The 12066-nt window shown below is 34.8% G+C and overlaps 2 protein-coding genes across 2 annotated transcripts; one reads left to right on the top strand and one right to left on the bottom strand.

The window, feature by feature from the left end:
* The first annotated feature begins 208 nt into the window (after window positions 1-208).
* LOC113081487 (DNA-binding protein RFXANK-like) lies at window positions 209-1809 on the top strand. The gene is made up of 8 exons (XM_026253549.1): window positions 209-432; window positions 553-673; window positions 767-832; window positions 959-1059; window positions 1132-1257; window positions 1367-1433; window positions 1502-1582; window positions 1674-1809. The coding sequence occupies exons 2-8, from the start codon at window positions 574-576 to the stop codon at window positions 1748-1750; spliced, it is 618 nt and encodes a 205-aa protein (XP_026109334.1). The 5' UTR covers window positions 209-432; window positions 553-573; the 3' UTR covers window positions 1751-1809.
* An 86-nt stretch (window positions 1810-1895) lies between these two features.
* On the bottom strand, window positions 1896-3772 carry LOC113081491 (nuclear receptor 2C2-associated protein). Its single transcript, XM_026253553.1, has 5 exons — window positions 3726-3772; window positions 3500-3590; window positions 3306-3411; window positions 2493-2560; window positions 1896-2220 (listed from the first exon to the last, which is right to left on the bottom strand). Exons 1-5 carry the CDS (start codon window positions 3761-3763, stop codon window positions 2098-2100), a joined length of 426 nt encoding a protein of 141 aa, XP_026109338.1. The 5' UTR covers window positions 3764-3772; the 3' UTR covers window positions 1896-2097.
* Between the last annotated feature and the right edge of the window lie 8294 nt (window positions 3773-12066).

Here is a 12066-nt window from a genome sequence, read left to right as displayed (position 1 = left end):
CGGACTTTGAACTATTCAGATCTTTTTTATGCTCAAACAACAACAACATTACAGACTAACTAGAATTGAAAAAGTGAAAAAGCATAACAGGACCCCCTTAAGGAGTGAACTAAAACGATTCCTGAAAAGATTCGTTCAAACCCCCGACTCGTTCACGAAACCCACTTCAAACTGGTGTCCCAACTCCAATTGTTCTTTAAAAAAAAAAAAAGATGCGATTAATTTTGCAGCCAAAAGTAAGATACATATTATGAGAAAAGTAGCTTACTGTTTCATACATGTCTCAATAGACTTTGAATGTGCGCTTTTTCAAAGCACTTGCAAGACTTCAATTTCAGTTTCACTTTGGCAACCGAATCAGGAAACAAAAAGCAGCACATAGCCTACGATCACACGAACCTGTGAAGTTTAAGATCATGTAAACACTCGAAGGTAAGATTCTCATAAGTCATCTGTTACTTTATATTAGCATTATTAACTTATTCTGCATAATAATTGGCGCTATGTTAATTAGTTATTTCTTTATATTTTCTATATTGCGTACATTTAAAGCAGGTGTAATGATATGTGATAATGGAAAACCGAAGTGATGAAAATGCAGTAAACCACTCGACCACTCTGACAAATAAACAACGGGGGAATGAGGTCACAGTTCGACCCGCCACTTTAGACAGTGAGTCTGCCACCTCCTCCTATATATATATACTGTGGGCAGATTTCCGTGCAGTCATCTAATAGTCTTTTTAAATTTAATGATGTCTTGCAGATCTCTCAATTCATCAGCTGGCAGCCCATGGTGAGATTTCACAACTGGAGTTACATTTATCCAAAGGTATCAATAAATATAACGTATAACACTTGCTGATATAAATAAATAATGGAATGCATGCATAAATAAGCAAATAAATCAATGAATGAATGAATAAATATGTATGTATATATTTGGGTAATCTTGCAGACAGTTCTCTACTTAACAGTCAAGATGAGCGAGGTTTCACACCATTAATGTGGGCAGCTGCTTTTGGAGAGATAATGATGGTGGAGTTCCTCCTTCAGAAGGTGAGAAAGACACTTTTTTTTTGTAGCCACTAAGTTTGGACTATATATATAATTTATTTTATATTATATCAGGGAGCAGATCCAAAAACACTCGCTAGAGAACGAGAAAGTGCCTTGTCTTTGGCCAGCGCAGGAGGATTTGCCGATATTGTTGATATTCTCCTTCAACATGGTGTCGATGTTGATTCCTATGACTGGGTATGAGCAGTTTAACTATTTGGAAAATGTTGGTAAAACTTTACAAATACAAAATACACTACCATTATATACTACAGAAACATCTAAAATCTTTCTTACTTTCTAACAGAATGGTGGGACCCCTCTTTTGTACGCAGTTCGTGGGAATCACACAAAATGTGTTGAAGCTCTCTTAAGTAAGTCTTCACAATATTCGTGCATTTTAATATTTGTGATGATGAAATAAAGGCAAGTTTGTGTTTAGGATGTGGGGCAGATATCACATTTGAGGCAGACTCTGGATACAGTCCTGTTGCTCTCGCTGTTGCACTGGGCCACAAAAAAGGCAAGAGTCATTCCACACTATATTAATACAACAAATGATACATTTGAATTGTATTAATGAATAACTTACAAGTCTTTCAACTTACTTGCAGTGCAAAAACTGCTTGAAGATCATATTTTGAAGCTCTTCCGGGAACCAGTTTCAGAAAACGTGTCTGTAAACACATGAAGCTGAGGACTGCTCTTACAATACCTTACAATAATCCTGCATATTTTATAGCTTTATTTTGACATAGGAGATGTAAAAGAACAATCGGTTTTGTATTATTATTATATTTTTTTTTATTAAAAAACAATTTTAAAAAATGTGTAGTTCATGTGTTTTGACTTAATGTGAATATAATCCATAAAGTCTCTGTAGAAAGAAAGGAAATGAGAGCAAAAGCAACATCCGTTCATGCTTTTCCTGCGAGTAGGTGGAAATAAAATTCCTCATCCAGAGGTGAAAGCAAGACAAGTTGTCTGGCATTCCCGCCTCTTCATACTGTGCTTCCTCTTTGTCCTTTTCTCAAAACATTACAAAAATTTCTCCCCCAGGATATCCAACATGTAAACAATTATTCTTCCAAAAAAGTCAGCACTGTTTTCAAACACTATTTTCAGCCTCTGAACCAAAGGGGCATCTTGAATGGGAAAACTGTGGGTGAAGAATCAAGGATTTGATAAGCTTGGGATAAACGGAAGACATGGGCAATTTGGCCATTGGCCAGGAAAAGAGGGAAAAAAATAAGCTGTAGTAGGTTACTGTACTAGAAAACTCCACTGACTGTGAGGGACTTCAGAAGACACTCAATCTGAGAAAATATGGTGACTATATACATGCATATATCCAAGCGGATGCAAAAATAACAAAAGGTGGTGATTACTGAAGGTATAATAATGAATAATATTGCAGATATCTGGAAGGATATTTGTAGACAGTTGTTATCCTCCGGATAGAAGTCTCCAATATGTTTAAGATCCTCTTCTTTGGCAGAACCTGTAGAAAACAAACATTTTAAATGTCTATTATTAATTTTTTATCTCTTTTTTAAATTAAAATTGTTGGTCGTCATAGAGATGATGCCTTGGGCTGCAGTTCAACACAGTGATGATTTTTTTAGTGGTGAATAAAACTAAGTTTATCCATGAATCAATTTAATGAATGTCACTTGTTTTGTACACGAAAGAATGCGTTTTTTTTTTAAGTAATCTGTTGAATATGATTCAAAAGACTAAATAAAAGCCATTCATTTTGTGCCCCTTGGCTTAACTATGTAAACTGCAGAAAGTGTCAAACTAAAATGGATAAAACTATATCATATAAAAAAATAAACAAATAAATAAATCATAATAAGGCAAGGAACATATTATATTAAGACAGCAAATATGGTGTCTTTATTGGAGGAAAAAAATATTAATACAATTTAAACAAAAATAAAACAAAATATCAAAATAAATTCACGGAATTATTCGCAATGCTTCATGGGAGTGGGCGCTATACGTTGAGCTTTTTTTTTTTACTTAATTTTTTTTTACATTGAGCTATTTTGCCGCGATTTCGGGTTTTCATGGCAACAGCAAATAGCATTTGTGGAAAGTTACCTACAGGCTACTTAAATCGTTCTTAGAAATGAATTAAAATGACAGCAAATTATTCCATTACCATCCCTTAACAACCTCGGAGCTCATGGTAAGTCTATCTTTTAAGGTTTTACCGCTAAACGCTAATATTGTTGACTGACCTTGTAATTTGCAAGATTTCCCTGAAAAGCCTCCTTGGAATTGTAACCTGAGCTCGGACACTTTCACAGGCTGTGGAAACTCCAAGACAACCCACTGGGATTCACCCTGTTTTTAAGAAGAAGTTGGTAAAATGGGTCACGAGCATGAGAAAACGGCACGGAGCGTCGCACCAGCTCGGCTGAAGTAACGTCACCTGGTCAGAATTCCAGCACGTGTCCTCATTAGAATCAAACATGAACTTCTTTCCGAACTGCTTGACATCTCTGTTCAGCACAGAACTCACCCTGTAGGACAGGAAAACTTCCTTTTATGTTTGTATCTACTGCGTGGTTAGAATATAATAGCCAACAAAGTGTTTTACAAAACATAGTTCATATAAATATTGTAGTATTTAGTAGTAAACCCCCACGTTTTTCTACCTGCTTTGCGTGTTGTTACAAATCAATGACTCTGCCATCTTCAGATCGACCTTTCAACTGTGTGTGGGCAGATGAAGGCATGCGTGATTTCACGACAGTGAGGGCAGCGTGCAGCTCGCTTCTCTGCCGCTAGATATCAGTGTTACTCCTTAATTGCTAGTCATGAAGGCACGTTTTCTTACTTGTTCAAGGTTCATGAAACCTACATATCATTTATCAAAATCTTTGTAATTATCATAGACTGTAGAATTATGCACAGGATAACCACAGTGTCCATTTTGGGCTCAAATACGATATTTCTTCTTTTTTATTTTCTAAAGCGTAGTTAGAAATAGGATACCGCTGTTTAAAATGGAGAAGATATCTTTTGATGCTGATGTCAAAGTATGCGCATCCAAACTCCAAGCAGCCAAATTAGGCAGATGCCCACATGGATAGGTTGCATGTCATGCCTTGATACTTGGAAATTAAATATGAATATGACTTGGCTGGGCTAACATTAAATTCCAGCGTGGATACTGCTTCTGCTTTATTTTATTATTATATATTTTTTTGTATTCTACATCATTTTGGTACTGTGCTATCACTAGATGACAAAAATCTGGAACCTGAAGCAAAACCTGGTTAGAAATACAGACTTCAGACCTGTTTATTAATTATTTAATTCCTTTTTAAATGCGTTTGTGTATTTGTGAGACTTCACAGAATGTCAACTCTTGTCTCATCTTGCAGCAGTTGCAGCTTTAATCTAAAACTGAGGAGTTGGCTATTTTGGGAATACATGTTTGTTCTTCCTGTAAAAACGAGCAAGATCAGGATGAGAGTGATTTATGAGATTATAAATAATCTTTTCCATGTCTAGCTTGTTTGATTGGTCTCAAGATTATGAGCAGATTGGCCCAATGAAAGATTGCAAATTACATTACAATCTCAAGATCACAATTCAATGTCAGCTCAATTTTAAACCAAACTAAACTTCCAGCTGCATTAACTTAATGTGTTAGTTTAATGTTCATTTATTTAATTCAGGTAGACTCTAGGTATCGATTCAGGTCAACCGAGGGCTGAGTAGCTAAAAACAACAATCACAGCACAATCAAATTGTTCAATATTTCACTTAATTTGTTTGCGTAGAAGAAAATCTATATTTAAAACTGATTACCTTAAGACCTCTAGTAATTCTTAGGGTGTACATTATGGTGAATACATTGTTAACTTACTCTTTAAAGTTCTCACTTGTGATTGTTTTCATATTATGTTTTTGCGTTTTCCGTGAACTGTGCCGATTCTGATTTGCAGCCTCTGCAGTTTTTAATCACGTTACTGTTTAATTTAACGTGCTTGCAATGTCACACTTCATTCCAGCTCAAGTACAACTGATACCCAATCATTTTTAACCACTTTATTAGGGACAGTTGTGTGAGGAACTGTTTCATTCTTTCTAATATATTCTATTCTTTTTTTTAGGATGTTTTTTTTTTTTTGTCTGAGCGAGAAATGCCCAATGGAGGCTTGGTTTAGCTAAAGGTCAACTATTATTTTTTTATGTGTGACCTAACAGGTCAAGATTTCTTTGAAAATCAACAGCAACAACAAAATATGTTGTCGATTCCAGCACAGGATTGGTTAGTAAAGATTTTAAGGCGGGGCTTAGTTCTGTTGCAAGCTTGCAGTCTTGTAAAGTTTTGCCAAGTTGATTTTTACTGGGGGGATCCCAACTGAAAAGCGATCGGGCTACTTTTGAGCTAGTTTTGAGTAGCAATTGGGCTGATTTTGCTGTGAAAACCTGGCAACCCTGGTCCTGTATAGCCATTTTACAGTGACATTTTTTTTTTTTTTACTGCTGTTCATTTTCAATCATTTCTCCGTTCTAACAACCACCAGTCAAAGGATGATATATGGATGGGATTTCTTTTTGCATGCCATTGGTTGATATAATATTCAAAGCCAACCAACTACTGTGAATGCCATTTGATGTGCCACAAGGCGCTCTGTTATTTAATAAGCTGAAAATGCTTCCAAATAGAAGACACATCTGTTTGCTCTGGAGCAATTAGATGTGTCTGAGCTGTTCCATGGTTTTTGGCAAGCCTCGCACTTGTCCCCGGCACCAGAATTTTCTGCTTCAATATTAGCGCGACTCATAATTAAATCCTTTAGGAGCGAAGCGTTTACATAATATGCTCGGCTGCTTCCGATGCAGTGCAGTCGCTTCTGCTTTATTCGCTTACAGCTGCAAGCAAAAGATTTTGATTATTGTCTCTCTTCCAGTCTTAGAGAGGTTGCCAGTCATTATTCAAGGTGAACATACGTGCTCCTGCCAGCACTAAATTAGAAGGAAGATTGATGGACCGGTTTGGGGACAGAGATTGACAAGACAAGGAAATATTCAGCATGTGCTCTAATGGACTATTGTAATAAAATGCTTTCAGTTGCTTTCAGTTACTAAGCACAAAGCACCTACTTTGTGCTTAGTAGGTGCTTATTTGCTATTCATTTGGTGAAAGCAGGAAAAAGCACAGGCAAGATCTCGTTAATACCTCTTTTTTGTTTCTTTTATTCAGGAATGAGACTAATTGGAGGAATATTTTAGGTTCAATACAGGTTGCGCTCAATAGACAACAGCATTTGTGGCCTAATGTTAATTTTGATTCGATTTTGTTTATTGTTTTCTTTAGAAAAGGGATAAATTGAAATTAATTAAATTAACATCATGCCTTATTCTGAGATGAATTTTCACCCTGAATATTCACCCTAATTTCTTTGTTTTTGATCCTGAGAAAAGACTTCATCTTACACATAGTTTCAACCCAGAGGAGAAATCTCTTGCACAACTGGAGCAATGTCAGCTTCGTCTCTGCAGCATAACTGCAGGGCTTACTATCACCTATTGGCAAATGACAGACCTCAGCAGCGTTGTCCTGTTGTCAGGCCATAGCACTTTGTCATGGTGCCTTGTGAACAGAGCAGTAAATCCCCTTGGCTATTGGTTCTACTGTAAAAATGACCTGCATCAGCAGAGTTTGTGAGGTGTGCCCACTTTGGTTTAAATACTCCACTGGCGCTCAGCCTAAATCGTCAAAGGTCTAGTAGAAGAGCGACTGCTATATTGGAAATTTTTCAATGCTTTTTTTGGGACTAGTTGCAAGTTGCTACTTTGAGCTGTCTATCTAGACAGGATTATAAGTGACCATGAAGAAGAAGCATCTATGGAAGCTTGTTTCTGCCATAGAATTGCAACAACAACAAAAAGAAAAAACGTAATATCAGCTTTTTAGCTTACAGTTCTTTTTTTCACAGTTGTGAATTGTGGGAAAAAGTTTGAGGGGAAAAAACTCAGAATGTCGAAATATAACCAGTTACTTATTGGTTTGTCCTTAATGCAAAAAACAAAACAAAAACCTAACAAAACAACAACAACAACAAAAAATAAATAAATAAAAATGGTAATGTCGGGTTTATATCTTGACATTCTGAATTTAACATATTATTTTTTATTTTACATTTTTAGTTTTTTCGCCACATAATAAAAAGTTATGACTTTTATAGTTTATATCTCGATATTTTGAGTTAATATACAATTTCTAACAATTGCAAGCTTATATTACAATTTTGAACTGGAGTTTTTGTGAAAAATTTCCAATTGCCTTCATTATTTCTATATTTTTATCCCGTATTTGAAACAAGCTTCCATATTCTCTAGATGCAAAAAGAAAAGAAAAAAAATGACCAAAATTATAATAAAGTTAAATCTAGTAATGCACCTGCTATGCATGTTTTTTATGCTTATTTGAATATTATTTTGTTTGCCGTGTTAGTTGTGTTATTAGGTTCCATTTTAGTTAGCATGCCTTGGAAGGCAATTGCCTGCCTGGGATGTAGACAGCCTTTACTTATTTTAGAATTCATGGAAGTTACCGACCAGGACATAAGAGGTCATTTGTTGTCATGGTGATTCAGTTTGCGTGTTGTTAAACCCTTCGCGTGGTGCATGGGAGTAAGGAATGTGTTGCAGATCAAATGAAAAATAAACATCTAGAGTGCAAATTAAATTAATATGAGTGCCATTTCAAAGCACTGTTTAAAACATTATCAAGGCTGTTTTACTTAAAAAAGCCCTTTCCATATAAAAGACACATCATTTACCGGACACATTAAATTCAAAGGTCATGTTGCTACATGAACAAATTCATCGCCGTGTTCTTTTTGAATGTCCTTTTGTGTGCTTTTAAGCCCTGTGTTGTATTCCATTACTAGTTTCTCCCCAGTGTGTTTTCTTTCTCAATGCCTTGAATGAAAACAGCTGCCTCTCATGGTCGCCTACATCCGTGAGAGACAAAGGTGTGAATCCTTGCTAGTTTCACGCTGGCTTGATGCCTTTTACTTGCACTTCAGTTTATCCCCGCAAATTGCTTTAACTGCTGTTCTCACATGGTAACACCTTGAATTAAGACAATTCCTTTCTCATTAACCTAGACATACACATATCATGACCGCAGTGAACACGTGGGTGACTCAATGTGCTCTCTGCATGAGATGTTAGTGGAGGAATCTTTGAGAAACTGATAATACCATTATTGTAAGTACTCATTGTGAGTCTGTATATTTGTAGGGGTTCAGAGAGGTGGTGGTCTTGAAGTCCAACAGCTGCCAGAAGGGACTTCCTCATGTCTGGGTCAATTCAGTTGCTGCTAGTTTAATTCAAGCTCCAATATTGTCCAATCCAATTGATTTCGCTCTCAATGGCACCAATTTCACCTCATAAATGATCCAATTTCCATGCAAACTCCATTCAAACTCTTTCACTTTATATCCAATTCCTTCAGCTCATCCCCACATAATAGACGTCTACGCTTTCATCGCAGCTCCTCAAATAAGAATGATGAACCCTTCAGACACTTGGACCCGGTCTGTGACTACATTTCGCCTAGCTATGAAACACAATATCTCACATTTACATGTGTGCAAGTAGGAACCACATTTGAGGAGGCTTTTTTGATGGGACATTGGCCAGGTATAAATATGGACATTCATGAATATTGTGATTAGAGCTGGGTATTGAGTTTGATATTTTTAGGCATTGACTGAATTATCGAAAATGTCTTGTCGTTCAGTGCCAAATTTCTGTCTATAAAACATCAACAAGCTGAAAAAATAAAACAAATTTTTTTTGGAAACTGATTTCATAAAATTGGTATTGAAAAAAGTATAATTCAGGAACTGATATTGATGTCTGATGGCATTTTAGTGCCACGTTAAAAAAATTAAGATTTGAAGATTGAAGTCAAAATATTTTGAGAAAAAAAATCTAAATTATGACAATTAAGTCTAAATATTTTTAGTATAACATAAAAATTGTGATAAATATAAATATTTTAAGAAAAAAGTAAAAAATTAAATTGCAGCAATTACAATATTAAAGTTATAACATTTTGAGATTATAGCCTATATATATTTTCGACTTCTCAAAATATTTCAACTTTATTATTGTAATTTGAACTTTATTCTCATAATTTGAACTTTATTCTCAAAATATTTTAACTTTATACTCACAGTTTTGACATTACTCTCAAAATATTTTGACTTCATTCAAATATTATGACTTTAATCTTGTAATCTTATTTATTTATTTATTTTTAAACTTGCCACTAAAATACTGTTGTATGATGTCAAGGAATTGGTATCAAAATACTTTTTTTAAGATAATTTTGACTGTTTTGTTCCATAGACTTACCTCTTAATATTACCAAGCTACTATTAATGTCGGAATTAATATTGACTTCAATTTCAATCAAAATGACCCAGTCTCTGCTGAAATGATGGTAACGTATGCCAGACATCTCCATTTTGTCTTCATAAACACCAGCCCTTCCTTACAATAGACTGCTTGCTTTCAGATGTGCCGACGGCTTGAACTAAGACCCTTCCCTACATTTTTAAAAATGTTTCATGATCCAGTTTATGTGGATGGACGTCACAATATGCAAGACAAGATCTGTTGCTACATCCAGCACATTGGTACTTAGCTTAGAGTAGAATAGAATAGAATAGCTTAAATTGCTCTGTCTTCTTTTATATGCAGCTCAAGTTGAATGGTTGAATTCATCTGATCTTAGCATGTCACTGAGCTAACCCAGCCATTTAACATAGCACTGGCATTTGGGTGGGGAGTCAGCGGATCAATGGTTTGGAAATGTCACTGGATGGAAGATTGTATATGGAAATTATTTGCAAGTCCATTCCTTATTCACAGAGTCTTACACATCTGAGTCATGCTGAGCAATTTCCTGGCAGTAGGATGGTAACCCCCTTGTTGAACCAAAGACCAGAAGAATGCCTCCCTCGTTCCTGGTATCTTAGCAACATGCTGAACATCTTTCAGTCTTCAGATGCAGATATGTAAACATTGTTTCAGGTGAATTTACATAACGCAAAGACGTTGAATCCTGATGTTGACACATAATTAGATTTGTCTGAGTGCTTCTCATATGTTAAAAATATTGTGTGCTGAAGGGAAAACAAACTGAGTGTTGCTGGAAGAGTGTTTGCTTAACATTTTAGATAAATTTGAAGGTTTCAGCAGTCTGGAGAAAGGTTTCTATTTGTGAAATAGAGCAGTCTCATCTTGAAAAACAGAATTGAATTTTGGAAAGCAATGTGTTTATATGAATACACAAGTGCTGACTTAAATTACCTTTAAAACCAACACTGAATCAAATGGAATTGCTGCCTTGTTACTGTAAACATATTTTCATCCAATTATGTCATATTTCAGACTGGATTTTAATAGGATTATGGTGTGGCAATCCATGGCCTACAAATCTGATGTCTTGGAACTGGATTAAGGCAAGAAATTGGATTGCCCTTTATATATATATATATATATATATATATATATATATATATATATATATATATACAGGTCCTTCTAAAAAAAATTGCATATTGTGAAAATGTTCATTATTTTCCATAATGTAATGTTAAAAATTAAACTTTCATATATTTTAGATTCATTGCACACCAACTGAAATATTTCAGGTCTTTTATTGTTTTAATACTGATGATTTTGGCATACAGCTCATGAAAACCCAAAATTCCTATCTCGAGAAATTAGCATATCATGAAAAGGTTCTCTAAACGAGCTATTAACCTAATCATCTGAATCAACTAATTAACTCTAAACACCTGCAAAAGATTCCTGAGGCTTTTAAAAACTCCCAGCCTGGTTCATTACTCAAAACCGCAATCATGGGTAAGACTGCCGACCTGACTGCTGTCCAGAAGGCCATCGTTGACAAGCGAGAGCAGGGCCGTGCACAGACCTTTTGAGGGGCATGTGCTGAAACTGAAAAAGGGCACCCCCCTCCCTTTTTTTATATCAAGATTATTTAGTAAGTTTTTTTGTCAGTATTATTTGTAGGGTCCTGTGTTTGTGAATTGCTCTTGTGTACTTAAATTGCATTTATAGAGAAAAAAAATACTTGACTCATACATAAACATACAAATTAGCTTATAAAACCAAACAGAAACCAAAATCTTTTTTTATTGAACTTTATGCACTTTTTTAATTAACTTTGCAAAGAAAAAAAACATATATATATATATTCTTTTTTTAGCTATTATGTTTGGTTTTATAAGCTAATTTGTATTATTTGGTTAACATGATTATGAATGACATTGAGAAGAGGTAATTTAATTAATTATGTCCAACTCATTTCCAGATACCATTACTATAACATATCCAACATGTATCCGCTTACCTGGCAAAAATTTGATACTGTGGTGGACCAAGGATGTTGGTCTCTTGAGCGTCTCTTATTCACTACACTTTCCCTAAAATAAGCCAGCAATGAAAAAATAAATAAAAATAGTGTGAAAAGTACAGTTGCAGTGAAAAGCATTTCTGAAGGATCACGTGACACTGAAGAGTACTGAACTGTAGTAATGATGCTGAAAATTCAGCTTTGATCACAAAAATAAATTACATTTTAAAAAATATTCAAAAAGAAAACAGTTATTTAAAATTGTAAAAATATTACACAATATTACTATTTTTGCTGTATTTTGGATCAAATAAATGAAGCCTTGGAATGAATCATGAATTACATACTGCATGATAAAATATAAAGATTTCACAGTGATCTTCTGTAATTTTTTTTTTTAGTTACTACTACATTACTGTAGTAAAACCATGTTTTACAACGTTTTATACATGTGAGGACGAACGGAGAGTATACCATAACATGATTAGCCTAAATGTTAATAAATTAAGTGTGTCAGCAATCATAAATCAAAGAAGAAATTTCTTAGAAATATATGTTATCTAGGTGACGAGGATCAC

The sequence above is a fragment of the Carassius auratus genome, unplaced genomic scaffold (assembly GCF_003368295.1).
Source record: "Carassius auratus strain Wakin unplaced genomic scaffold, ASM336829v1 scaf_tig00034501, whole genome shotgun sequence".
Classification (NCBI taxonomy): Eukaryota; Metazoa; Chordata; class Actinopteri; order Cypriniformes; family Cyprinidae; genus Carassius; species Carassius auratus.
The sequence above is the reverse complement of the archived record's forward strand: the minus strand, read 5'-3'. Positions and strand labels throughout refer to the sequence as shown.